The 26,118-nt window shown below is 44.5% G+C and overlaps 1 protein-coding gene across 1 annotated transcript in view; it reads left to right on the forward strand.

The window, feature by feature from the left end:
- Positions 1–6,373, forward strand: part of RASAL3 (RAS protein activator like 3) — a 92,271-nt gene extending 85,898 nt beyond the window's left edge. Inside the window, exons 16-18 of the mRNA XM_073588766.1 lie at positions 1,109–1,296; positions 2,474–2,549; positions 5,688–6,373. Coding sequence (XP_073444867.1) covers positions 1,109–1,296; positions 2,474–2,549; positions 5,688–5,831 — 408 coding nt within the window. The 3' untranslated portion in view covers positions 5,832–6,373. The remainder of the gene's footprint in view (positions 1–1,108; positions 1,297–2,473; positions 2,550–5,687) is intronic.
- Positions 6,374–26,118: the final 19,745 nt, after the last annotated feature.

Here is a 26,118-nt window from a genome sequence, read left to right on the forward strand (position 1 = left end):
TGGAAGTCCAGCAGTAGTAGGCAAACAAGAGTGCGACCTGCACTTATACGTGGAAGTCCAGCAGTAGTATGCAGCAAGAGTGCAACGGGCACTTATACGTGGAAGTCCAGAACTATGCAGATAGAGGAGATGACACCTTTCATGGAAGTCCAGAAATACATAGGTGGAGTATAACAGAGGGAAGGTCATTAAATGTACCTTTTGGGCTGAGAAGTCCAACTCATGTCCCGCAAAGCAGCCAGCAACAGAACAAAGTGTCAGAAGTCAGGACAGTAGGTAACCCCTGCTAGGATCCGGAAGAAGCTTAGAATACTGAAGGCAACTGGAAGTCGTGAGGCAGAGCATGAGTAACGAGCAGCAGCAGGAACTCCAGAGGCCATCTAGGAGGAACCTCAGAAGCAAACAACAACAAAATACTCAGGCAAGGAGGATCTCCCGACCTGGACATAAATAGCAGGACAGACAGGAAGTTCCAGGACCAGGCGAAGTACCAGACTCCATCTTGGACAAGGACAAAACAGGCTCCATGGAAACATCCGGAATCCTTACACCAGATAACTGCAGGTTAATAGCATTTTTTCATGTGACATGTTCTCTTTAAAAGATATAGGGCACGAAGTTGACATTTGTGCTTTTGTTTTCTGGTTTTCACGTCAATGTGGTTTTTCTAGATATTGTAGACCAGAGTCTTGCCTTTTTTTTTTAACAAGGGAAACAAGATTTGGCACAACTCTACTCCAGTCTCTCTCTGGAGTAATTTTATGCATGCCGGTTATCATGGATATATTTTTGGAGACATGTTGCACACAATGCAGCTTTTCCTGCTAAAAGGTCACAAAACAACTAAAGGGGTAAAAAAGATGGGTCAGGGGTAAAAAAAATACAATTTTGAGCTTTGCTCAAAATCCATGAATGTGCCTTTTTTATTAATTTGGAAAAAAAGTCAGCGACAATTTCAAGGCGAAGAAAGAAAAGAGTTTAAAAAATCTGCAAATGATGAATAGGGCACATAGATTAAACTGCAGATAGTATAGGAAGGGTGGCCAACCAATTTACATTGTGTAGTTGGGATATGTGGTAAAGCGACAATAATTTCTGATGTCATTAGGAGCTGGACCTACAGGAGATGAAGGGACAAATAGCCGAAAACAAGGAAAAACAAAAGCATCTCGAGGAACAGATGTTCAAAATGGAAAATAAGATGCAAGAAGACTTGGACCAGTTGGCCAAAGTAGAGGAGACACACAAAGCATTACAAGAGGAGATGGCCAACCAGATGGCCCAAATGAAAAGCAGGTAATAAACATTTTGTAATTGGAAAAAGGTACAAAACAATGGGGCCAATTAACCATGACTGGCATAGTGCACACTTGTGGTACACCAGCGTTGCTAGAGTACACGGTGTTGAATGAATTAAGGTGTGCACGCCACTTAATGACTTTGGCCCATCTCCTCTGTGGCATTTTTCTCTATACACTGTGCCAGAACTAGACAGGGACTGTAGTAGCATTTCTAGTATACAAAACGCCAGCATTTTTATAAATATGACTGTCGGGCAAGGCCACTCTTCTGTTCTGTCCCTTTCCTACCGCTGCCCATTTCAGCTGAGCTGGACTAAACTGTCATGAAAACGTCAAAAGCCTCAACATTTTTGGGTCAGTTATTCAATGCGCAAATTTTTTACACTTTTCAAAGCTTTTAAAAACACTTTTCTGGTGCAAAGCCTTTGGAGAATCAACCTCATTGTGCGTTATAGAAACCTAATAGTGTGTGAGGGTTACCATAATTCAGACTGGCTCCAATAAACAAGTCATGGGCTCCAATTCATCAAGACCGGTGTTTTTCATGGGGTGGGGTGGAGTGCGAGACACCTGAGGAAGTAGAGCCTGTCTCTCAAATGAATCAGGCGAGACGCAAAGTGGCATGTGTCTCCATGTGCGCCCGCCACAAATCAGCGACTGCAGTAAGATTTGATGGTGGGCGCACATGGGGGCACACACCACTTTGCACCTCTCCTGATTTTTGTGTGGAGTAAGATTTGAAGGGGAAACAAATGCTACTACTCTTCATGAATTCTTTGCGAGCAGTGTAACCACACCCCATCCAGCCACAGCTTTACCCACTTTGTCAGAGCCGAAAGAAAAGTTGTGAAAATGCCAAAAGTCGCAACATTTTTGGGCAGCCTCGCATTTCTCAAAAACTTTGTGACTTTTCACAGATTTAAGCACCAGTTTTCATGCATAAACTCTTTGATAAATCGGGGCCTCAGTGTCATCAAAAGTGCAATGAGATCCATTTCTTCTGGACTAGATTGAGGGTCACAGATGACAGATCCCCAAATCATTGCGACCCATTTCAAGTGGGTCAACACTTATCCGAATATTTATAATGACAAATCAAACCTTCCATTCCAGATTTCCATTTTCTATTCTTTTCTCTTTTTTTTTTTAATTTTTGGACTTTTCTTTATCAGGATGGATGCCTTAGAGAAGGAATATGCCGAAGAGAAGACACAAAGGGAGAAGAATGAAGAGAAGATGGCAATGCTGGTGAGGTCTCATATTACAGAAGTGGCCTTGAGCCTTGGTCTACAAGTAACATATTAAAAACAGGAGTGTAATTAGAGGAAAGCCACCCAGGTTTGTAGGGAAACCTGACAGATAGTGGTCAATTTTCCTGAAAAACCTATCAAAAAAGGTTCAAAAGAACAAACAGGCATTTCTATGTAAAAGCGTCTTGATGCGCATATCTTCAGGTTTCTGAACTTCTTTTAACCTCCTGAGATCTTTAAAAGTACCAAGCGGTTAAAAGAAATGAATTGACCATTCTTCTGCTTGGAAGAAGCTCCGTACTTTTCAATGCAAGTCAATGGGAAAGCTTAAACGACGATTGGACATTTCTTGGAGCGTTTTGCCATCGTTTTCACTAGCGTTTTTTTCATTATTCAATAAAGTGAACAAAACAATTGGAAAAAGCTAAAATAAAAGATGTCACGAAAGAGCCTCCAAAAAAATAATCGGTGGCTAAAACCTTAGGCAAAATGCTCCGGAAATTAATGAAAAAAAAACTGCACAAAAGTAGCTTCAGGAAAAAGAAAACTCCAGAGTTTCCTAAAACATCTGGTTGAAAAACTTGTGGGCTTCGCTTGAATTTAAACAATGCCATATGCACATAGCTTACAACTGGGTTTTCTTCACTAGTCAACCACCTTATAGGGCTCATTTACACTTCAGTTTTTCACGTACGAGTCCTATCTGTGTTTTTCACAGATAACACTCGTACCTACAACAGTCTGTGGTGCTGTTCACATATCAGAATTTTTGAGTGATCCATGTAAAATCTTCGACATGTCCAATTTTGATAGGAGTGCCAGATCAAAATCAGCAAAGCAAGTCCATGGGTCAATTAAAAAATTGGACAGCACTCGTATGCATTCCATGTACGGTCCATTTTTCATGGACTGATAGATAGGAGAAGGGGTAAAAGACTTTTATTTTCTCTTCACTGAAAAAAAAGGATGAAACTCGGACCAAAATCTGATAAAGGTTTTATGAAACTCTGACGAAAATTACTAATGAACCCAGTCCATTTTTCTCGTACATAAAAAACTAGAATGAACATGTTACTTCTTTTAATCACCTCACAGTTTACGAACCCTGAAGCAGTAAAGCAAAGTTACAAAAGACTGAACATGTGCACAGCAATTTCATTGTTACATTGGTTTATACATGTTCATTTTTTCTTTTGTGGATGGGTACATGAATACACTGTCTTTTTGCCCAGTTTTTTTTTATAGAAAACTGAACAGAAAGTTTTTGAGAAGTTTTGTATTTTTGAGGGTGATTTGGAGGGATTCTGCTTAGTTTCTCCTTCAAAAACTCCTTAAAAGACTCAATGGGCACATAGCCACTTTCCTTTGGAAGTTTTTGGAAGAATTGTTCATTTCCTGAAGTGGTTTTGAAGAGTTTTTAAATAATTTTAGAAGAGTTTCCATTCTTGAAGTGTATTTTTGCAGCCTTGTAATTAAGCAGTAGCTCGTTTACAGTAGATTCCATGAACAGTGGTTGCAAACAGGTGACCTGTACTTTCTTTATTTTATTTACTAGGCATTTTTCAAAATTTAAGGGTTTGAGAAGGGATTGTCCGAGTGGCGAACAACCCCTTTAACGCAGAAGAAAAATTCCCAATTAACTGAACATAAGAAATTAATAGAAAGAGTCTTTCAGGTGTCTTTACAGTGATTTTCAGGTGCTTTTTTGGGGAGGAGATCGACTTTAAAAAACTCCTCAAATACTCTTTCTACCCATAGCTTAAAAGTCAAAATGTCCGGAACACCGCACTGCACTTTCTCACTGAGCCAGTGCGCATGTCCTGAGTACAAACCTGTGCCCAAAGATACCTGTGGAGCGGGGCAGCAGTGGTGACGATGCGTGCTCCAGGCTCACAGGACCTGTGTCACTGAAGGTAGAAAGCAGTGAAGGACCTACGATCATGTGACTGCAGGGGGCGGGGCTTAGGCTGTTTTCACACTTGCGTTTTTTTTGCGCTGTTTTTAGCGCAAAGAAAAGCATTTTTTCCCCCCCTATCTTTTACATGGGTGCGCATACATATGTGTTTGTACGCGTTTGTATGCGCATGCGTTTTTTTGTAGTGTGCGCTCGGGCGCACAAAATGCATCCTGTTGCATTTTTTGTGCGTCCGACTTGCCCCCAAAAAACGCATGTGCACGCAATGCGTTTTTTTACAGCAAAACACCCATTATAGTCTATGGGTGCGCATTGTAATGCGCACTTATGCGCAAAAAAACGCACCAAAACCCGCAAAAAATGCACACAAACGCATGATGCGTTTTTTTCATGCGTTTGTGTGCGCAAAAAACGCACCGCAAAAAAACGCAAGTGTGAAAGTAGCCTAAGCATCCTGCTGCTGGAGATAAGTGCAGGATTCTACTAAAGGGATCCTCAAATCAGACAAATGGGGGTCATACACAGAGAGGGCAGCGCGGTACCAGAGGGACAAGCAGAGAGTAGTCAGAACGTAAGCAATAAGTCATACACGGAGATAGCAGCACAGTACAAGAGGGGCAATCAGAGACTAGTCAGGACATAGGCAATGAGTCAGAAACCAGAGAAGCAGATAAACGGTACAGAATCAAGAGACAAACTCACAACAGGGGACAGAACCGGGTCAGAACCATATAAGCAAGCTAGAAGACAATCAGAAGGCACAGGCACACAGGGGTCACCACACTCGGCCAAAGGCAAAAGTATAACTGACAGGGATTGGAGTCTCCCAGGGCTATAAGAAGCTCTCCTTAAGCCAAAGAGAGGCTACAATAATTAACCCCCCACATTCAGGTCAAGCCTGCACTGAGCTCAAGACATTAACCCCTGACGTGCAGGTCAAAACCTGCACTGGGATCATGACACAATATTTTGGACACTTCATGTGTTGTTGTATGGTAAGGAACTGTCTTCTACCCACGTGTAAATCCATATCATGGCAAAAAAATTAACACAGTTGATAAAATCTGCAAATAAAAAGTCATATGCCTCCATCTGAACTAAAGTATGGGTCCACAGCAGGTTATGTGCATGACGTTTTAGGTTCTTACTCTTTTCTGACAACACTGAACATTATTTGTGCTGCCCAACTGAAATAGAATTTTGCCTTTATTATTCTTGTAGGAGAGACGTCTGTCAATTCTGGAGAAGACATCTACAAACTCCAAACAAGGTCAAAACGTGCAAAAGCATAACATGCAAAATGCCTTGGAAGACGCCTCTAAAACCAATGATTTGGATGGAACAGAGAGTTCTGACAATGACTAGTCCACCCCACCTATTTATGGTCCATCATTTTGACACAGAATAGTTTTCATTAGGGTAAAGTTGCCTTTTGTCTAGTGCACATCAGAAACTTTTCGAGACATATGACCAGAGTATTTATAACATATATTCGCATATAACTGGGATAACATATAATCAGTCAAAAGACTTTTTCAAAGAGAACGTGGGTAGATCAAGTACACTGATCGGGTAGTAGGATGTTAACGGAGAGAGAAGAATAAAGAAGTCTACTAAAACAATCTTCCTCTCTCTCTCTGTCTTGGGCTCATCCTTTCCCACATTGACCATATACAACCTCAAATCGAAAAATGTTTGGCTCGTTTTCTGTAGGACCTTGCTTTCTTGCTTGGTCTGTGAAGGTTGACATTTTTGTCAAAACAACTGGGACAAAAGGTCTGATTGATCTTTGCGGTGATCTGTTTCTGAGTCCGGTCTTCCAGTTATGGGATGCAAGTCCCTCATTTATTATAAATGACTTTTCCAATGACCGAAACAAAATAAAAAATGTCAGATCGAATTTTCAACTGGTGTCTACTTTTGGTTGGCATCTATCAGGCTCATTGGAGCCATAAGAATGTGCCAGTGGTTGGGAAAAAATGGTCCAAAGGGACCAAAATCTGTAGCATATGGCCAGCATAGGTCATTGTTGTTCATCCTTGTATGTCATTTCAGAAATAAAGTGTATCAGAGAGGAATAACCCTTTGAACTCTTATGTTGGCCATGTTGAATCACAAAATAATCTAAACTGAGAATTTATGAAAAGATCAGTGTCCAGCAGTGTAGGAAGAGGGTACTGTGGTTGTGCCCACCATGAAAATAATTCAGACACCTCCATCAGGTTATACAGAGCAAGGAAATTTTTTTTTTCTATGTACCATAGTCTTTGCTGTAATCACAGAATGAAAAGTATTGTTTTTTTAGGGAATAAGCCAGTAAAAAAGTCTTAGTAAATGATCGGCTCAGCTTTGGCCCTGTTGTAGGTTTCCTGTTTTATCCTTTGGTCCTGTAGGTAAGAGAGATCGTCTGAACCTATCATCCAGTTTAGCCTTTTTCTGACAGATTTATTGGCAAGGGATGTTCCTGACATTTTTGGCACCCGAAAACGAATGATATACTTACTGTATAAATATGATGGATGCCAGCAAAGTCTGATCATATGAAATACAATTGAAAAATTGTTTTCTCCTTCGTCTCATTGGGGACACAGGAACTGTGGGTGTATGCTACCGCCATCTGGAGGCTGACACTAAGTAAACATCACAAGGTTAGCTCCACCCCCGCCGTATACACCCTCGCCCTGCTTGCGGGCGGAAACCAGTTTTTTTGCTGTGTCTATGGAGGCACACGTCTGGTCTTTTTCTCCAGACCTTCTTTGACTTTTTTCTATGAAGATTAGACAGGGGCAACGGATCCTATTGAAAGGGTCTGATTTCCCCAAACCATCAATGGGCGAGCACGTGTTGAGTATCGTCTCCACGTATCCTTTCCTGCACCGACAGATCTGGGCAGTTTCCCCAGAATTTTTTTTTTTTTTCCTTTTCTCTATGAAGATTAGACAGGGGCAACAAATCCTATTGAAAGGGTCCGATTTCCCCAAACCATCGACGGGCGAGCTCGTGCAAGTGGCCCTCCACGTATCCTCTCCCGCGACGTGGGACATGATGCCGGACCTAGCCCTATCCACCCCTAGGTATTGAAACCATGGGCTGCACAGAGGCACAACACGGTCCGAGCGGCCCCCACTGCTCCACCAACGCTAGACGGCGGTGCTGCAAGGCGGCGGACGATCCCTCTCCTCGGCCCTGGAAGCTGAACGGAGTTAGGGGGCCTGCACCGTCCTGGATTTCCCCCCCAAACTCACCCCTATTTCCCTTTACCTGTCGGAGAAGACGTCCTGGATGGAGGTACAGACAGAGTGGGGAGGGCTCTGGAGGTAGCGCCAGTGGAGCTCTGCATGCAGTCGTCAGGGTAGCAGAAGGCACTTGGACTGCAGGGACAGCGGTGTGCCCTGGAAAGGGTGTGCTCCCCTCCCCGTCCTTTCTCCCCTCCCCCGTCCTTTTTTCCCATAGCGGCGGCTGGAGGCGGGGGTAGTGACCCAGCGCCATCCGTGTGCTGGCAGCCTACCGACCGCCGCCGCCCCTGTCGGGCAGATGCTGAAAATTTAGCCCGCGGCTTCGGCCGGGGGTAGGCCGCGGCGGAAGTCCCGCCCTCCCCATGCGATGTCACTTCCGGCGGCCCGCCCTCTGTAGCCGGGGCGGGGGCGCTGGATAAATTGAGCCCCCGGCTTCATGTCGGGGTAGGCCGCGACCGGGAAGAGAGGTCGGCCTGCCCCACAGCGTTACAGTGAGCAGGACCCAGGATCGGTGGCGCGTGCGGGGGATGCAGGACCGGGTAAGTGCAGTCTGTCTGTAGGAAGCACGCTATAGACTCTCAAGGGGTGCTCCCTCCTCCCCCCCGCAAGTCTCCAGTAGGGCAGTACAGATACTTGGCAGGGACAATATGACTGGGAAAGGGAAGACGCACACGTTCCTCTACGCTGCATGCATCTCCTGTAGGGCTTCGTTTCCGAGGGCGCAGAGCAGCTAATTGTGCGAAACCTGCGACTCGGAACGCGCCCAGGAGCCCTCCCCTGTAACCGAGTCCAACGATCCAAATCCTCCGGAATGGGCTCTCACTATCGCAGTCTATGGCATCGCTTAGAAAGGCGATCGAGTCTCTTCGCGCTCCAGATAGGGGCAGGGATGGTGGCTCGCTTATCTGGGAAGGGTCCTCCACCTCATAAGAGCCCCCGGCCTGCAGGGGCCGCTCTCATGCCAGGCGGGTGCGAAGGAAGCGAACCCACACGGTATCTCCCGGCCCATCCGGTGCCTCGGCATCCGTGAGTTCAGCATCATGCTCTCCTTCACCAGTGGTCGGGAGTGGGCAGAGTTCAGATTGTGACTCAAATGAGCCACTGGACTTAGATACCCCGGGGTGTCAGGAAACAGTGGACAGCCTCATTGATGCTGTTAATCAGACCCTGGGGCTGGAGGATGATGTCACCTTGGCCTCAAGCCATAAGGTATCCTGTAAGCGGGCTAGGCGACCACATAGAGTGTTTTGCACTCATCCAGAGTTTGAAGACATAGTGCAGCGTCACAGAGAACGGCCGGATAGGCGTTTCTCGGGCCAGAAGACAATAGAGGCAAGATATCCTTTTGCCCCGGAACTCCGTAAGAAATGGGCGGAATCCCCAGTGGTGGATCCACCAGTGTCACGCTTGGCCTCGAAGACCATGTTGTCTGTACCTAGTGGCTCGTCCATTAAGAACCCCACTGATCGGCTCATAGAGAGTTTGTCTCGCTCAGTTTTTGATGCGTCAGGTTCAGCTCTCTCTCCCTCGTTCACGGCAACGTGGGTAGCCAAGGCCATGATGTCATGGTCAGAGTCGTTGAACAAGGCCTTGCAGGATAGAGACCTGCCTGCGGAGGTATCAAAGGTCGCGGGTCAGATTGCTATGGCTGGAGATTATTTAATCAATGCTTCCTTGGATGCGGCCAAATGTGCGGCACTTGCAGCCGCAAACGCAGTGGCCATTAGGAGAGCCCTATGGTTAAGAACTTGGCGAGCTGATTCTATTTCCAAGAAGTCCTTGACTTCCCTCCCTTATCAGGGAGGCCGCCTGTTCGGGGAAAGGTTGGATCAACTCATCTCCGATGCTACAGGGGAAAAAGCAGCTTCCTCCCACAGCAAAAGATTAAACAGCCGTTTCGCCAAGCTCCGGCACGTTTCCGGGCCTTTCGCAACCCCAGGTGGACGGCAGTAGCCATCTCGGCCGCACCAAGTTGCTCCAACCAGGATAGGGAGCGACAGGTCTCATATAGAGCCAACCCATTGGGGAGTATGCGCGCTTGCCAGCCCAGGTCAAGGGGAACCAGGGCCCAGAGATCCTCAGCTAAATGACTCGGAGCACTTTTTAGGCGACATCAGCAGGGTAGGTGGCCGCCTGCTCTATTTTCGCCATGTCTGGGTCAAGGTAGCGCATGACGCATGGGTGGCGGAACTGGTGTCTTCAGGGTACAAGATAGAGTTTATCAGGTACCCCCAAGACGTTTTTTTGTGTCCCGACTTCCCAAAGTGGAGCCCCGGGCAAAGGCGTTGCTAGGGGCCATCAATTCACTCCAATACAACGGAGTCATTGTTCTCGTACCAGAGCACGAGAAGGCTCAGGGGTTTTATTCCAATCTGTTCGCAGTCCCCAAAAAGGACGAGACAGTCAGGCCAGTTTTGAATCTAAAGCTCCTGAACAGGTTCATCAGGATCAAACATTTCAGAATGGAATCTCTCCGTTCAGTTATATCGGCCATGGGGCAGGGAGAGTACTTGGCCTCTGTCGACATCCAGGATGCCTACCTGCACGTCCTCATTTTTCCTCCGCATCAAAGGTTTCTACGGTTTGCCGTCAATGGCCAACATTTCCAGTTTGCAGCACTGCCCTTCGGGCTAGCCACCGCCCCCAGAGTGTTCACGAAGGTAATGGCAGTCGTGATGGCCGTCTTACACTCTCGGGGCATAGTCGTCTTGCCATACTTAGATGACCTCCTGGTGAAATGTCCCTCATTTCGGGCATGCGAGGAGAATGTCAGCATTATGCTGGATACCCTCTCCCGCTTAGGGTGGTTGGTCAACAGGAAGAAATCATCCCTTGTCCCAGCCCAGAGGATTTCCTTCCTAGGGATGATCTTCGACACCTCCCGAGGGTTGGTAATTCTTCCTCAAGACAAAGCCCTAGCGCTCCGGCAAGGGGTCCAGAGGCTTCAGCAGCCAGTCCTTCACACCATTCGTTTTGGGATGAGGGTACTAGGGAAGATGGTGGCAGCAATAGAAGCGATTCCGTTTGCCCAATTTCATCTTCGCCCCTTGCAGCACGCCCTCTTGTCATCTTGGGACAAGAACCCGTTCACGCTCGATCAGCAGTGCCGGCTGTCCTCTCAGGTCAGGCAGTCACTAGAGTGGTGGGCGAACAGGTCCTCCCTTCTTCAGGGAAAACCGTTTCCCCCCCGGATCACTGGCTAGTGGTCACAACCGACGCCAGCCTCCTCGGCTGGGGAGCAGTTTTTCGCCACCACACGACTCAGGAGCAATGGTCACAACAGGAGGCATGCCTCCTGATCAATTTGTTGGAAATACGAGCGGTCCGTCGGGCGCTGCAGCATTTTCAGCACTTCCTAGCAGGACGTCCCATTCGAATTCAGTCAGACAACGCCACAGCAGTGGCTTATGTACATTAAATCATCAAGGGGGCACGCGCAGCAGGGCAATCATGCGTGAGGTCGCACACGTGCTTCTCTGGGCCGAGAGGAACCAGTCGGTATTATCAGTAGTCCACATCCCAGGCGTGGAAAATTGGGCAGCAGACTTCCTCAGCCGGCAGGAGGTCACAGCTGGGGAATGGTCTCTGCACCCCGAGGTCTTCCAGGAGATTTGCCAACGGTGGGGACCACCGGATGTGGACCTGATGGCATCCAGGGTTAACTCCAAGATGCCTGTGTTCGTCGCTCGGTCTCGGGACCCGCGGGCGTTCGCCGTGGATGCGTTGGTTCTACCATGGAACCAGTTTGACCTTCCATACTTGTTTCCCCTGCTGCCACTACTTCCGAGGATTGTCAAAAAGATCAAAACAGAAGGGGTTCCAGCTATTGTGCTGGCCCCAGGCTGGCCCCGTCGGGCGTGGTACGCAGACCTCGTGCAGCTGCTCACCGACGTCTCATGGCGACTGCCAGAGCGCCCAGATCTACTGTCCCAGGGACCGATCTTCCACCCGAACTCAGGGGCCCTGTGTTTGACGGCATGGCCGTTGAATCTTGGATTCTAACTCAAGCGAGGTTTGGGCGCGAGGTGGTCGCTACAATAGTTAACGCCCGGAAGGCTTCCTCGGCGAGAATTTACCATCACACCTGGAAGGTCTTCTTCGCTTGGTGTCGAGGGCATGGGCTTTCTCCCCTGACATTCTCTATTCCCAACATCTTGGCTTTTCTCCAGTCAGGCCTAGACTCGGGTCTGGCCCCGAGCTCCCTTAGGAGACAGATATCGGCGTTGTCCGTCCTTTTCCAGCGAAAAATTGCTACCAATATGCAGGTGAAGACTTTTATCCAGGGAGTCTCTCATTTGGTACCACCCTATAAGGCGCCGATGGACGCCTGGGACCTTAACCTGGTCCTGAGTGTCCTGCAGGAAGCTCCTTTTGACCCGCTACAGGATATTTCTTTGTTGTTCCTTTCCTGGAAGGTGGTATTTTTGGTAGCCATTACCTCGTTAGGCGAGTCTCTTAGTTGGCGGCTCTGTCTTGCCGAGCACCATTTCTCACCTTCTATAAGGATAAAGTGGTGCTTAGACCAGCTCCCCCCTTTCTGCCGAAGGTTGTGTCCTCATTCCACATTAATGAGGATATTGTCTTGCCTTCGTTCTGTCCTGCACCGGTACACCGCGTGGAAAAAGCTCTTCACACGTTAGACCTGGTGAGAGCACTCAGGAGGTACGTGTCGCAGACGGCACCTTTTCGCCAGACGGACACGCTGTTCGTGCTGCCTGAAGGCGCAGGAAGGGACTCGCAGCCTCAAAATCAACCATAGCCAGATGGATCCGTTTAACTATTCAGGAGGCCTATCGCATCAGGAGTGTGCCGGTTCCATCAGGGATCAAGGCGCACTCTGCTCGGGCAGTTGGCGCCACTTGGGCGCTTCGGCATCAGGCTTCGGCAGAGCAGGTGTGCAAAGCAGCAACCTGGTCTAGCCTGCACACGTTTACTAAACATTACAATGTCCATACTCAGGCTTCGGCAGACGCGAACCTGGGTAGAAGGATTCTCCAAGCAGCAGTGGCGCACCTTTAAACAAGAGGTGCATGTAGCTTGGATCAGTGAGTCATTCTCCCACCTAGGGACTGCTTTAGGGCATCCCACAGTTCCTGTATCCCCCAATGAGACGAAGGAGAAACATGGATTTTTGTGATAACTCACCGTAAAATCCTTTTCTCCGAGATGCTCATTGGGGGACACAGCGCCCACCCTATTAGCCAATTGGCTCTTGTTTATTTAATTAATGTACATTGTTTTTTTGTGGGTGTCAGGGTGGTTCTTTACCAGACATATTGTTTTTTGCATTAAGGCTGATTGTCATTGTTCTCCTACTGCTTTTGCACTAAACTAGTTTCCGCCCGCAAGCAGGGCGAGGGTGTATACAGCGGGGGAGGAGCTAACCTTGTGTTGTTTACTTAGTGTCAGCATCCAGATGGCGGTAGCATACACCCACAGTTCCTATGTACCCCAATGAGTGTCTTGGAGAAAAGGATTTTACGGTGAGTTATCACAAAAATCCATGTTTCACTGGTCCATAGTGGACTGATACAACCTGAAGGAATAGGATATGTCTGCTTTTAATAGCATTGTAGGCATTGCTGCTGTCATTGCAAAAACAGTGATTACTAATGGTGCCCATATAATGCAAAGTTGACCAAACCCTCCATTTTCACCAAAAGCGTAGTGAAGTTCAACGCCCAATGCTTCTGTTCTTGCAAGTGATCAAACTGGTTTTTCTGCAAATGTTACAACCTACAGAATAAAATTAGCACATTGCTTATGCCACGCAGTAAATGGTATCAATAAAGCCCCTACTTCCCACCACCACCAAAAAAAAGAAAAAGGTCGAAAATTAATTGGACGCCAAAATGGTATTAATAAATAATACAAATCACCTTACAAACAAAAACATCAATTATGTACGTAATTGCAAAAATAAAAAGTAACTGGCTTTTGGAAAAAATGCCCTGCAGCCCTCATATAAATGCATCCTTAAAGAAGCAATACTATTAAAGTTTTCATCCTCTTAATATATTGCAGTCATCATATTATATAGCACTGTGCTCTTACAATTGCTCATTTTGCCTTTCTATCCAGATAATTCTTCTCTTTTCTTTTCTCTATGTAGAAAGAGGAAGTCTCTTGTCCCTGCATTTATCTTTCCCCTCTTCAACTCCTGACCCAGTTGCTCCCTCCTCCCGATGCCAGGGACTTTTGCAGTGACTTAAGACTCATACAGGGAAAATTGACCTACTGTTTCTACATTGAGATTAGAAGGATTCAGCTAGTCAGTTTTTACTCGTATGATTTAACAGCCCTAAAGGGAAAGAGAAGAAATAACTGGGTAGGAAGACAAAATGAGCAATTGTAAGTACACAGTGCTATATAATATATATGATGATTGCAATATATTAAGAGGATAAAAATTTGGATGGGAGTACTTGTTTAAGGATTTAACGTAGATCCTAAATATTTTCTGTGGGGTGTGGTAGATGGGCTTCCTCGTCTGCAAGCGGAGTTAGATTCAGGACCGCTGTCTCTTTAAACCTCTCACCGGTTTACTAGGGTTGCTGCATAAGCCAGTGCAGAGTTAGTAAAAATAATCATGGCCTTTTCTGTCCGAAGGAAAAACAAAGCATAACATACAGCACAGTCGGTTATGGGTTGTGGTTATGGGGATCCGCCCATTCAGGAAAAATCAACATACACAGGTCCGGCCTCCTTGTCAGGGCATATAGCACTACATATCCACACTCCAGGCCTACTGAACACCGAATGTCTCAGAAAGCCAACTATTTAGGCCCCAGACCAAACCCTGAGGTGGAGACAAGGTGGACAACCTCCCACCCTGTCTATGGTTGTCCACAAAAACTCAACCCTTAAAAAGGCCAATTAACCCCTCTCAACACTTAGTATGCTGGAGGAAACTTCTTTGTTTCAAATCAATGAAACTAATAGCCTCAGCACTTTGCCACTGACTTTGTCACAGGGGCTAAACCAAGTGCAATGAAACATGCAGACTTTATAAAAGGAATCAGAATAAACAAAAACAAAGTCCATGGAGATAATCACCCTTCAGATAAATGGATCTCAGCTCGCCGTCAAGCGCCGATTGACTCTGCACAAGCTGATCAGTGCTCATTTACTGGCCTGTTTATGCAGGCTGTTGAAAACCAATGGGAATTGTGATCACTGTGTACCTATACAGCATCATGTTTTCATCACATTCCCATTTCACAGTCTGATGTCCTCCAGTTTCCAATGATCTATTCCGATTATTATTTTAAACTATCTGATTTACGTTTTTTTTACGTGGGCCGATTACCAGGAATAAGCATTCTTATGAACCTTTGTTTGCAGCTTTTCGGCCCTTTTAAATGTACGTTCAGGTTATTTCAACAGCAGACGATTGAATGAGAAGTCTTGGAAAACTAGAGGACTTCAGTTTTTCCATTGGCCCCTTGTTGCTATTGTAAGATAGCGCTTACTAAATGTGTTGGAGGACACTCGCTTGGCAATAGGATTAAGGCACAGAGGAATGTTTTTTTCCACTCAAACAGTCCATGCGGTTTATTATACACACATTAACCACTGTAGGCCATGTTATATATCACAGACCTAACATATAGTCCATAGCAATTCATAGTAGACGGCTTTAACTTGCAGACACTAAACACGCCGGACTTCTCTTTTTCCAGTTACCGTGGGCACGCCGTGCCAATTTCTCTTTCAACTTTACTCCATGACACACAACATTAGATTGCAGTTTCTAAACACGCTGGACCTCACTTCGTCTAGTTACCATGGGTGACCACACAGTTCATTAACTGACACTCTTCAGTGCACAGTCCTTCATACTCTGGGTTACCTTCCAGGAGCTCCGCTCCACACGCTGACCGTTGTCAGTACTATCTTCCTGGGGAAGCTGCCTAACTGGGATCACTGTCCCGGACGATGACTTGTTCCACAGGCCAAACCCAACAGTCCAGAACCTCAGGAGAACGGTAGCTTCCCCAACACGGTTAGCCGTCACAGGCTCTGCAGGTACCTGGTCTCACACTGTGCTCTTCAGGAATCCGGTCCACTCGCAGGACCTTCCAACACAGAGACCATCCAGGTCCATGGCCTCACCATGTGCTCTTCAGGAATCAGGTCCAATTGCAGGACCTCCCAACACACAGACCATCCAGGTACATGGCCTCACCATGTGCTCTTCAGAAATCCGGTCCACTCGCAGGACCTTCCAACACAGAGACCTGTCCTCCTTCAGGATCTTACAACACAGATCATGTGACAGAACCACAGTCACATTATGTAACTGAAACCCGCCCCATAGGTTGGAGGTGTGTGAGGTAAACCAGTCCCGCCTAGCTCTCTGGCTAACCCTGTAAGCCCAGCCCTTTATAAACAAAAACAAGGCTCATGGAACCACAGGTCCCAGAGCAACATTTCAGGCTTACAGCGCAGAGGACCTCCTCCTCTGCGACACATACCAGGCATTTATAACAGTGCCGGTCACTGTCTCACACTATTAAACAACTCATCGGGAGCCCAAAATGGGGTAACAGAGGCTGCACCCCCATTTAGCCATTTAGCTGGTGTTCCAATCACAGCAATTACTGACAGGTTTCTGCTGTAAAAACAGCCAGCATATAAGCCCAATCCATACACAGCCTCTCAACTTCTGCCATACACATACGTGTAGGCATGTGGACTGTCTTACCCTGTTCCTACCCTTGAAGACAACAATCGCGCTATGATTACGGTGTTATACAGTTTTACATGTACTGTGAATAGTGATGCGCGTCCTTTATGATGTGTTTTGGTAATGTACAGCATGTAAGTAATGTAAAGTGTTGATGTATAACGTGGGTAGTGCATAGTGCAGGGTAAGAACAGGATTAGATTAGGGATAAGGTAAGTACTGTTTATATAGTAAGTGGCTTAGCAAGGATATAGTAAAAGAACAACAGGATTAGTCTATTGGATAGGACATAGCTAATAACAGAACTATCCCAGTGGGTGGGAAGTCCAGTGGGCTGCTAGGGTCAGCATGTGTTTACCATTCGAGCAGTAGGACGCCATACTGGAATCCAAGCGTACTCTTCTTTCGCGCCAGGAGCCTAAAGTCTGGCATAGGGGCTCCTGGGCACATTGTGTCCTTTGGTGTACAAGGGAAGATGGAAAAATGCCCACCAATAAGAAAGGTAATGGATCCCGGGTGCACTACCAAAGGGGAAAGGAGATCCCTGGCGCTAACAGAGCCAGTGGGTGAAGGGATGATCAAGGAGGAATGGCTGGTAGGGCTGAAGATGAGTTATGCTAAGAAGGTAAGGAATATGAAGTGTTGTGCCCTTTCCCACATGTTACCACTTGATGAACTGTAGATATGCTGTAGATATAGTATATCTTGACTTCAGCAAAGCATTTGACAAAGTATCTCACACAATCCTTATTGAAAAAATGACTAAGTATGGAATGGACAAGGCAACTGTTAGGTGGATTCATAACTGGCTTAGTGATCGGACCCAAAGAGTGGTCGTAAATGGCTGCACATCCAGTTGGAAGAATGTCTCAAGTGGGGTACCACAGGGCTCTGTCTGGGGCCCTGTATTGTTCAACATCTTTATCAACGATTTAGATGAAGGAATTGAGGGTAAACTGATTACATTTGCTGATGACACAAAGCTAGGAGGGATAGCTAATACTAGGGAAGAGAGAGAGAGGATTCAAAAAGATATAAATAAACTGGAGCAGTGGGCAGCAACTAACAGAATGGTTTTTAACAGGGAAAAATGCTAAGTACTACATCTGGGCAATAAAAGTGAAAAAAAGCATATACAGAATGGGAGGAATAGGGCTAAGCAACAGCACATGTGAAAAAGACTTGGGTATACTAATAGATCACAGACTGAATATGAGTCAACAGTGTGATGCAGCAGCAAAAAAGGCAAATGCAATTCTAGGATGTATTAACAGAAGCATACAGTCTAGATCACGTGAAGTCATTATTGCCCTCTACTCCTCTTTGGTCAGACCTCATCTGGAATACTGTGTCCAGTTTTGGGTGCCACATTTTAAAAAAAGACATCAACAAACTGGAGCAAGTTCAGAAAATAGCGACCAGAATGGTGACCGGTCTGCAAACCCTGTCTTGAGGAAAAGTTGCAGGATTTGGGAATGTTTAGCTTGCAAAAGAGAAGACTGAGAGGAGACTTAATAGCTGTCTACAAATATCTCAAGGGCTGTCACATTGAAGAAGGATCATCTTTATTCTCATTTGCACAAGGAAAGACTAGAAGCAATGGGATGAAACTGAATGGGAGGAGACACAGATTAGATATTAGAAAAAACTTTTTGACAGTTAGAGTGATCAATGAGTGGAACAGGCTGCCACGAGAAGTGGTGAGTTCTCCTTAAATAGAAGTCTTCAAACAGAGGCTGGACAGACATCTGACTGGGATGATTTAGCGAATCCTGCTTTGAGCAGGGGGTTGGACCAGATGGCCCAGGAGGTCCCTTCCAACTCTACGATTTTATGATTCTAACTAACTTGTAAACGTTTGCTTGAGACAATGACCTTGGTGCCCCTGAATTATGTGCGGCGGCGATGGAGGAAGGAGGCCTAAAGACAGTGGAGGCAAGCAGCCTTCAAGTGAGTGTGATGCACCCCACACCTGCCAGCACACTGGGAGTGGGACACTGTGTTCCTATAAAGTTCCAGAGTGTAACCGGACAGCAGCTCCATCATGATTATCACTCTCGTGTACTTTACACATATACAGTGGATAAAGGGAGATGGTGGTGGATGCCAGGAAATGAAGAGTCATTCAGGGTCGGGACCACTGTGTACCCATTGGTGGTACACCACTATCATACACATAAGATGTACATGTGCAAATACAGCTTATTAAGCCGAATCGGCCGACCTTGCAAAGTATATGAGGGCCTCTCTACAGTCCTCCTTTGGCAGATACCAGGGAGATAAGGATTCAGGATTTCTACTCCCCGATCTTTTTGCTCTCAGAGTAATCCGTAATAACACTACTGGTTTTTGTAGATCACACTTATCCATCCAGGTCATTCTCCAAATGTGATTTCTGTGGATAACTGAACCTCCAAAAAACATACAAAATTAATGTGGCTCAAGTCTACCCCAGATTTCCCTCAGATCGTCTCCTGTTCTGCACATTACTCATTAACATGATTTGGGTGGAAGGGATTTGGAAACATTCTGTGAGTACAGGAACAAGTTTTTACATGTTTGTTATGCATCAGATAAGACCCAGGAGAAATGTGGAAAGGCTGAAGAGTTTAACAAATTTGTTAAAGGGATTGTCAAAAGTGTAATGTTATAAATTGACAAGCCAACCATTCCTCAGCAATCACTTCCAGCCTGATCCAGTGACCTCATGGACAGTACAGCACACTGTACACACAGTACACACACAGTACAGCACACTTAGGCAAGAAAGTGAAAGAACTGGGAGCGCAGGTGGTCTTCTCTTCCATCCTCCCAGTGGATGGCCATGGAACAAGGAGGTGGAATAAGATTCTGCAGGTGAACAACTGGCTACGTCGATGGTGCCGTCAGCAACGATTTGGATTTCTGGATCACGGAGTGAACTACTTATACGATGGACTACTTGCTAGAGATGGGGTGCACCTTACGAAGACTGGTAAGCATGTATTTGGAAGTCGCCTTGCTACACTTGGAAGGAGAGCTTTAAACTAGAACAACATGGGAAGGGAAGCAAAAGACCAGAAAAAGCCATACACCTGACAAATGCTATTGAGAACTCTGCTATTAGAAGTGGAAAGGAAGAACAAAGACGAAAGAATCTAATTAATAAAAATATTGGAGAAAGAGAAACCAATCACAAACTAAAATGTTTCTATACTAATGCACAAAGCATGGGCAACAAACAAGGAGAATTGGAACTACTAACACAGGAAAAGAAATATGATGTCATTGGAATCACTGAAACTTGGTGGGACAATACACATGATTGGAATACAAGACTAGAAGGATACAACTTATTTGCAAGAAACAGACTTGATAAACGAGGAGGGGGTGTCGCATTGTATGTTAGAAACGCGTATATCTGCACAGAGATTGAAGCTTCAGAGACTGGGAGTTCTGTGGAAACTGTTTGGGTAAGAATACAAGGACAGAACAATGGAAAGGACACCATTGTAGGCATTTACTACAGGCCGCCTGTGCAAGCTGAAGCTATGGATGAACTCTTTATGCATCAAATGGCCAAGTTCTCCAAAAAATATGACATAGTTGTCATGGGAGATTTCAACTATCCAGACATTTGTTGGGAATCTCTCTCAGGCAAAACTAACAGGTCAAGGAAATTCTTATCCTCTCTTGCTGACAACTTTATCTTCCAAAAGGTAAGGGAGAAAACAAGGGGAACTGCTACCTTGGATCTAATCCTTATAAACAGGGAGAAAATGGTTGAGGAGGTAAAAGTGGCTGGGACCCTAGGAGGTAGCGACCATGCTATTTTAGAATTTTGGATAACTAGAGGCGGAAGACCTGTGAAGACTCAGACGTCAAGGTTAGATTTCAGAAAGGCAGATTTTAAGGGATTCAGAAAGAGAATTGGAGGGATCCAATGGCTGGATATCCTTAAAGACAAAAATGTCCAGGAAGGATGGGAAATCTTGAAAAATGAAATTCTCAAAGCACAGTTGTTAACAATTCCGAAAAGAGGGAAGAATAGGAAGCAGTTAAGGAAACCAGGATGGATGAACACAGAACTTAAGCACATGCTAAAAAGGAAGAAAAAAATGTTTATAAAATGGAAAGAGGGAGGCATATCTAAAGAAGAATATAATGCTGTCTGCAGAACCTGCAGGGCACAAATCAGATAATCTAAAGCTGAAAATGAATTGAGGCTTGCAAGAGATGTCAAAAGCAATAATAAAGGATTTTGGGGATATGTCAAAAGTAAAAGAAAAGTCAAAGATGCTATAGGATTTTCACAGGTTGAAAATGATGAATTGGTAAGATAGGATGTTTAGAAGGCTGAACTTTTAAATTCCTATTTTGCATCTGTTTTCTCTCAGAAAGGAAATGTAACATCAACTGTTATTCACTGTCCTATTAAGGGAATAGAAGAATCCAGGATATCTATAAACAGAAAGATAGTGAGGAAACACTTAGCTAGCCTAAATGAATTCAAGTCTCCAGGTCCAGATGAATTACACCCCAGAGTACTGAAGGAGATAGCAGAAGAAATTTTTGAACCCCTCTCTATAATCTTTGAAAATTCTTGGAGAACAGGAGAAGTGCCAGAAGACTGGAGAAGAGCAAATGTTGTTCCTATCTTCAAAAAGGGGAAGAAGGTGGACCCAGGTAACTATAGGCCGGTGAGTCTGACTTCTATACCAGGAAAGATCTTTGAACAAATTATTAAACAACATGTAGGTCAATACCTGGATAAGAATGAAGTGATTAAACAGAGTCAGCATGGGTTTGTAACTAATAAGTCATGTCAGACTAACTTAATTTCCTTCTATGACGGTATCACTGATTGGGTGGATCAAGGAAATGCTGTAGATATAGTATATCTTGACTTCAGCAAAGCATTTGACAAAGTCTCTCATACAATCCTTATTGAAAAAATGATTAAGTATGGAATGGACAAGGCAACTGTTAGGTGGATTCATAACTGGCTTAGTGATCGGACCCAAAGAGTGGTCGTAAATGGCTGCACATCCAGTTGGAAGAATGTCTCAAGTGGGGTACCACAGGGCTCTGTCCTGGGCCCTGTATTGTTCAACATCTTTATCAACGATTTAGATGAAGGAATTGAGGGTAAACTGATTAAATTTGCTGATGACACAAAGCTAGGAGGGATAGCTAATACTAGAGAAGAGAGAGAGAGGATTCAAAAAGATTTAAATAAACTGGAGAAGTGGGCAGCAACTAACAGAATGGTTTTTAACAGGGAGAAATGCAATGTACTACATCTGGGCAATAAAAATGGAAAAAGCATATATAGAATGGGAGGAATAGGGCTAAGTGACAGCACATGTGAAAAAGACTTGGGTATACTAATAGATCACAGACTGAATATGAGTCAACAGTGTGATGCAGCAGCAAAAAAGGCAAATGCAATTCTAGGATGTATTAACAGAAGCATACAGTCTAGATCACGTGAAGTCATTATTTCCCTCTACTCCTCTTTGGTCAGACCTCATCTGGAATATTGTGTCCAGTTTTGGGCACCACATTTTAAAAAAGACATCAACAAACTGGAGCAAGTTCAGAAAAGAGCGACCAGAATGGTGACCGGTCTGCAAACCCTGTCTTATGAGGAAAGGTTGCAGGATTTGGGAATGTTTAGTTTGCAAAAGAGAAGACTGAGAGGAGACTTAATAGCTGTCTACAAATATCTAAAGGGCTGTCACATTGTAGAAGGATCAACTTTATTCTCATTTGCACAAGGAAAGACTAGAAGCAATGGGATGAAACTGAATGGGAGGAGACACAGATTAGATATTAGAAAAAACTTTTTGACAGTTAGAGTGATCAATGAGTGGAACAGGCTGCCACGAGAAGTGGTGAGTTCTCCTTCAATGGAAGTCTTCAAACAGAGGCTGAACAGACATCTGACTGGGATGATTTAGCGAATCCTGCTTTGAGCAGGGGGTTGGACCAGATGGCCCAGGAGGTCCCTTCCAACTCTACGATTCTATGATTCTATGATTCTATGATTCTATGATAAGTGATTGGCTGCAGCGGTCACCGGATTTTTGTGACATCATCACTGCAGGAACAACTGCAGCATCGGCACTGGATTTGACTGGTGGTTAATAGGTGGTTTGGTATTTTAAGGCACTTTTATTACATTCTTGGTCTATTCTTTTAACGTAAAGATGTAAAGTACAAGTTTGTGATAAGCAAACAGTTCATATTGCTTAAATGAACAATGCTAAAATCTGACGGTCTGAAGGAAATGAGGAGATCACGATGAGGAATCGGTTAAAGCTTCATCCAAAGACTCTAGCCAGAAGAAACTGGGAGTTTTCAAGGGTCCAAGACCGGAATAAGCCACAATTCCATCAATGACTGCAGCAGGTGGTTCATCACGAGACTATGCGATGTGTACCAATCCAGGAGGTATCTTTTTTTTTTTTCAACCTCTTTCATCCGTTAAGAATGTAAGCTCCTTTAACATACGGTAAATTTAAAAAAAAGACGCCACCTTTGTAAGTGATAAAGTATAATAAAATAGTGTGTCGCCAGTCGTCCATTGTAGGTTTTGATGTATTAATAGGGGAATTTCTAACACATAAGAATAGGGATTTAAATAGGAAAATACTACATTTGCTAAGAAACCTACAGTATGTCTGGTTCTCGGAAGTCCCTTGCTCTTGTGCTTGTATCTACAGTAATCTTTCGTCCTGCAGAAGAAATTGGTGACAGGAGTCACATGTTGCATGGTCACTTTGGGTGAGAAGCGATCACCGGTTGCCAATGGGTTAGGCCCTCTTTGGAGCTATCTTGGTGCTATGCCAAAGCTTGTGGGTTTCATATGACTATAATCTAATATATAAAGCTCAATGTATGTATGTATGTATGTGTGTGTGTGTGTGTGTATGTCCGGCATTGGCATCCGCACCGTCGCAGCTACAGCCATAAAATTTGGCACAGTCACACGTCTGGACCCTGAGAGTGTCATAGGCTATGTTGTGAGGCGAAATTTTAACCCCGCGCATTCCAATTCATCAAACAATTTTGGCACTATCTACATAATGGGGAAAAAGTGAAAGGAAAGGTGTTGGAGGCAAATTGACAGCTGCCAGATGTGAACAAGGGGGACTTAAAGAATGAGAGCGATGGCGCCAAAGAGTATATACCGTACAGTTGCTAAGGTGGGGCCCTGACATGGGGTACTCACCACACACGGGGATATGAACACACACACAAAAAGCGCCACACACTACCACGTGCTTCAACACATAGACCACCCTCAGCACACATTTCACCACACATACACCAACCTCGCCACATAAAAGTCGCCACTCAAAACTCACCACGCTGTCCCAGAGCTGTTTAAAAGATGAAAGCTGAGCTGTGATTGGTTGAGTTTTCTTTGTAGACAGTTGTGGTAACTGAGGCCTATTATTCTTATCATTTCTATGGTGTTATCGTCCTTCTGTAAAGCTGGAAATAACACAATTTATTACCGTACCAACACAGACCACCCTCTGACACAGACTGCAGAGGGAGCCCAGTATCACACAGGATAGGATTAGATACACAGCTCAGCAGTCAGTGTCACACAGGATAGGATTAGATGCACGGCTCAGCAGTCAGTATCACACAGGATAGGATTAGATACACGGCTCAGCAGTCAGTATCACACAGGATAGGATTAGATACACAGCTCAGCAGTCAGTATCACTCAGGATAGGATTAGATACATGGCTCAGCAGTCAGTATCACACAGGATAGGATTAGATACATGGCTCAGCAGTCAGTATCACACAGGATAGGACTAGATACACAGCTCAGCAGTCAGTATCACACAGGAGAGGATTAGACACACGGCTCAACAGTCAGTATCACACAGGATAGGATTAGATACACGGCTCAGCAGTCAGTATCACACAGGATAGGATTAGATACACAGCTCAGGAGACAGTATCATACAGGATAGGAATAGATACACGGCTCAGCAGTCAGTATCACACAGGATAGGATTAGATACACAGCTCAGCAGACAGTAACACAGGACAGGATTAGATACACGGATCAGCAGTCAGTTTCACACAGGATAGGATTAGATACACGGCTCAGCAGTCAGTATCACACAGGATAGGATTAGATACACAGCTCAGCAGATAGTATCACACAGGATAGGATTAGATACACGACTCAGCAGTCAGTATCACATAGGAGAGGATTAGATGCATGGCTCAGCAGTCAGTATCACACAGGATAGGATTAGATACACGGCTCAGCAGACAGTATCACACAGAATAGTATTAGATACACGGCTCAGCAGTCAGTATCACACAGGATAGGATTAGATGCACGGTTTTTATATGCAATATAATCATTATAATTTGTTATAACTAACCACAGTTGGTTACTATGCCCAGGCAACGCCGGGCTCTTCAGCTAGTTTCACATATATTCCAGTACTAAGGCCTACAAAATGTAAAAAAAAAATAGTTAGAAAATGTAAATATGAAAACCATAAAAAAACTAAAAATTCTAATTCACCACCTTTTCCCAATCCGAAAAAAAAAGATTATTTTATATTGTTGAGTAGACGATGGATCACTCAAAACATAGAATTATTTAGCCCATATGGTAAATGTTGCAAAGAGAATAATAAATCTAAATGCCAGTTTTGTATTTTTTTTCATCCACTTCGCCTCCCATTAATTGGAAAACAAGAGGTATCAAAGTTTTAAACATGAAACCAATTAAAAAAAAGTCAGATTTCCTCTGATAGAACAAGCCCGAGATAGAGCTCCAGTGACAGAAACATTTAAAAATAATGGGTCTAATTTTTTAATAGCAGTAAGATATAAAAATAGAAAATACATTTTTTTAACAACGTAATCGTACTGACCTAGAGAATCAGATTGAGGGCTCATTCACACATCTGATTTTTGCGTAAGAGTGTTATCAGTGATTTTCACAGATAGCACTTGCTCTTGTGATAGTCTTTTGGACCATTCACATGTCTGTGATTTTTCGGGGACCTCTTGTTCCATGGAAAATCACGGGGACATGTCCAATTCTGATCAGAGAGTTGGATCAAAATTGGCAATGCAAGTCTATGGGTCCGTGAGAAAAATCGGACCCCACTCAGATAACATGTCAGTGAGGTCCAATTTTCACGGCTTTTCAGAATGGGGTAGGGGGGACACGTCTTCTTTTTAATTTATCCACGTACGAGAAAATTACGCTTGCATCAGAGTCTAATCGGAATAAGTGTGAATGAGGCCTTACAAGTCATTTTTACAGCCCAATATACGCTGTAGAAACAAAACTAAAAAAAATGGTATAATTGCAATATAAATTTTTAACCTTTTAAATTCACTTAGAATTTTTTTTTCTTCTTTTTTTATACATTATAGAATCATAGAATCATAGAATCATAGAATCGTAGATTATATGGTAAAGTGAGTGGTCCCTTCTAAGCTAAAAGTCGTCAGATAAAAAAAACTATATATACCGTATATATACACACACATCTATATATAACTATATATACACGTACTGTATGTCTATATAATTATGGCTCTAGGAAGAATTGGAGAAAAGGATGAGAGTATAACAAAGTGTGTGGGAAGGTTAATAAGATGGAGCTAATTACATACATTTGCTCTTTGGATTCCACTCAGCTTCCACCAATTACTCATTAATTAAAAGAAAAAAAAATCCTAAACTT

The sequence above is a fragment of the Dendrobates tinctorius genome, unplaced genomic scaffold, assembly GCF_039654945.1.
Source record: "Dendrobates tinctorius isolate UK_male_01 unplaced genomic scaffold, ASM3965494v1 ptg000104l, whole genome shotgun sequence".
NCBI lineage: Eukaryota > Metazoa > Chordata > Amphibia > Anura > Dendrobatidae > Dendrobates > Dendrobates tinctorius.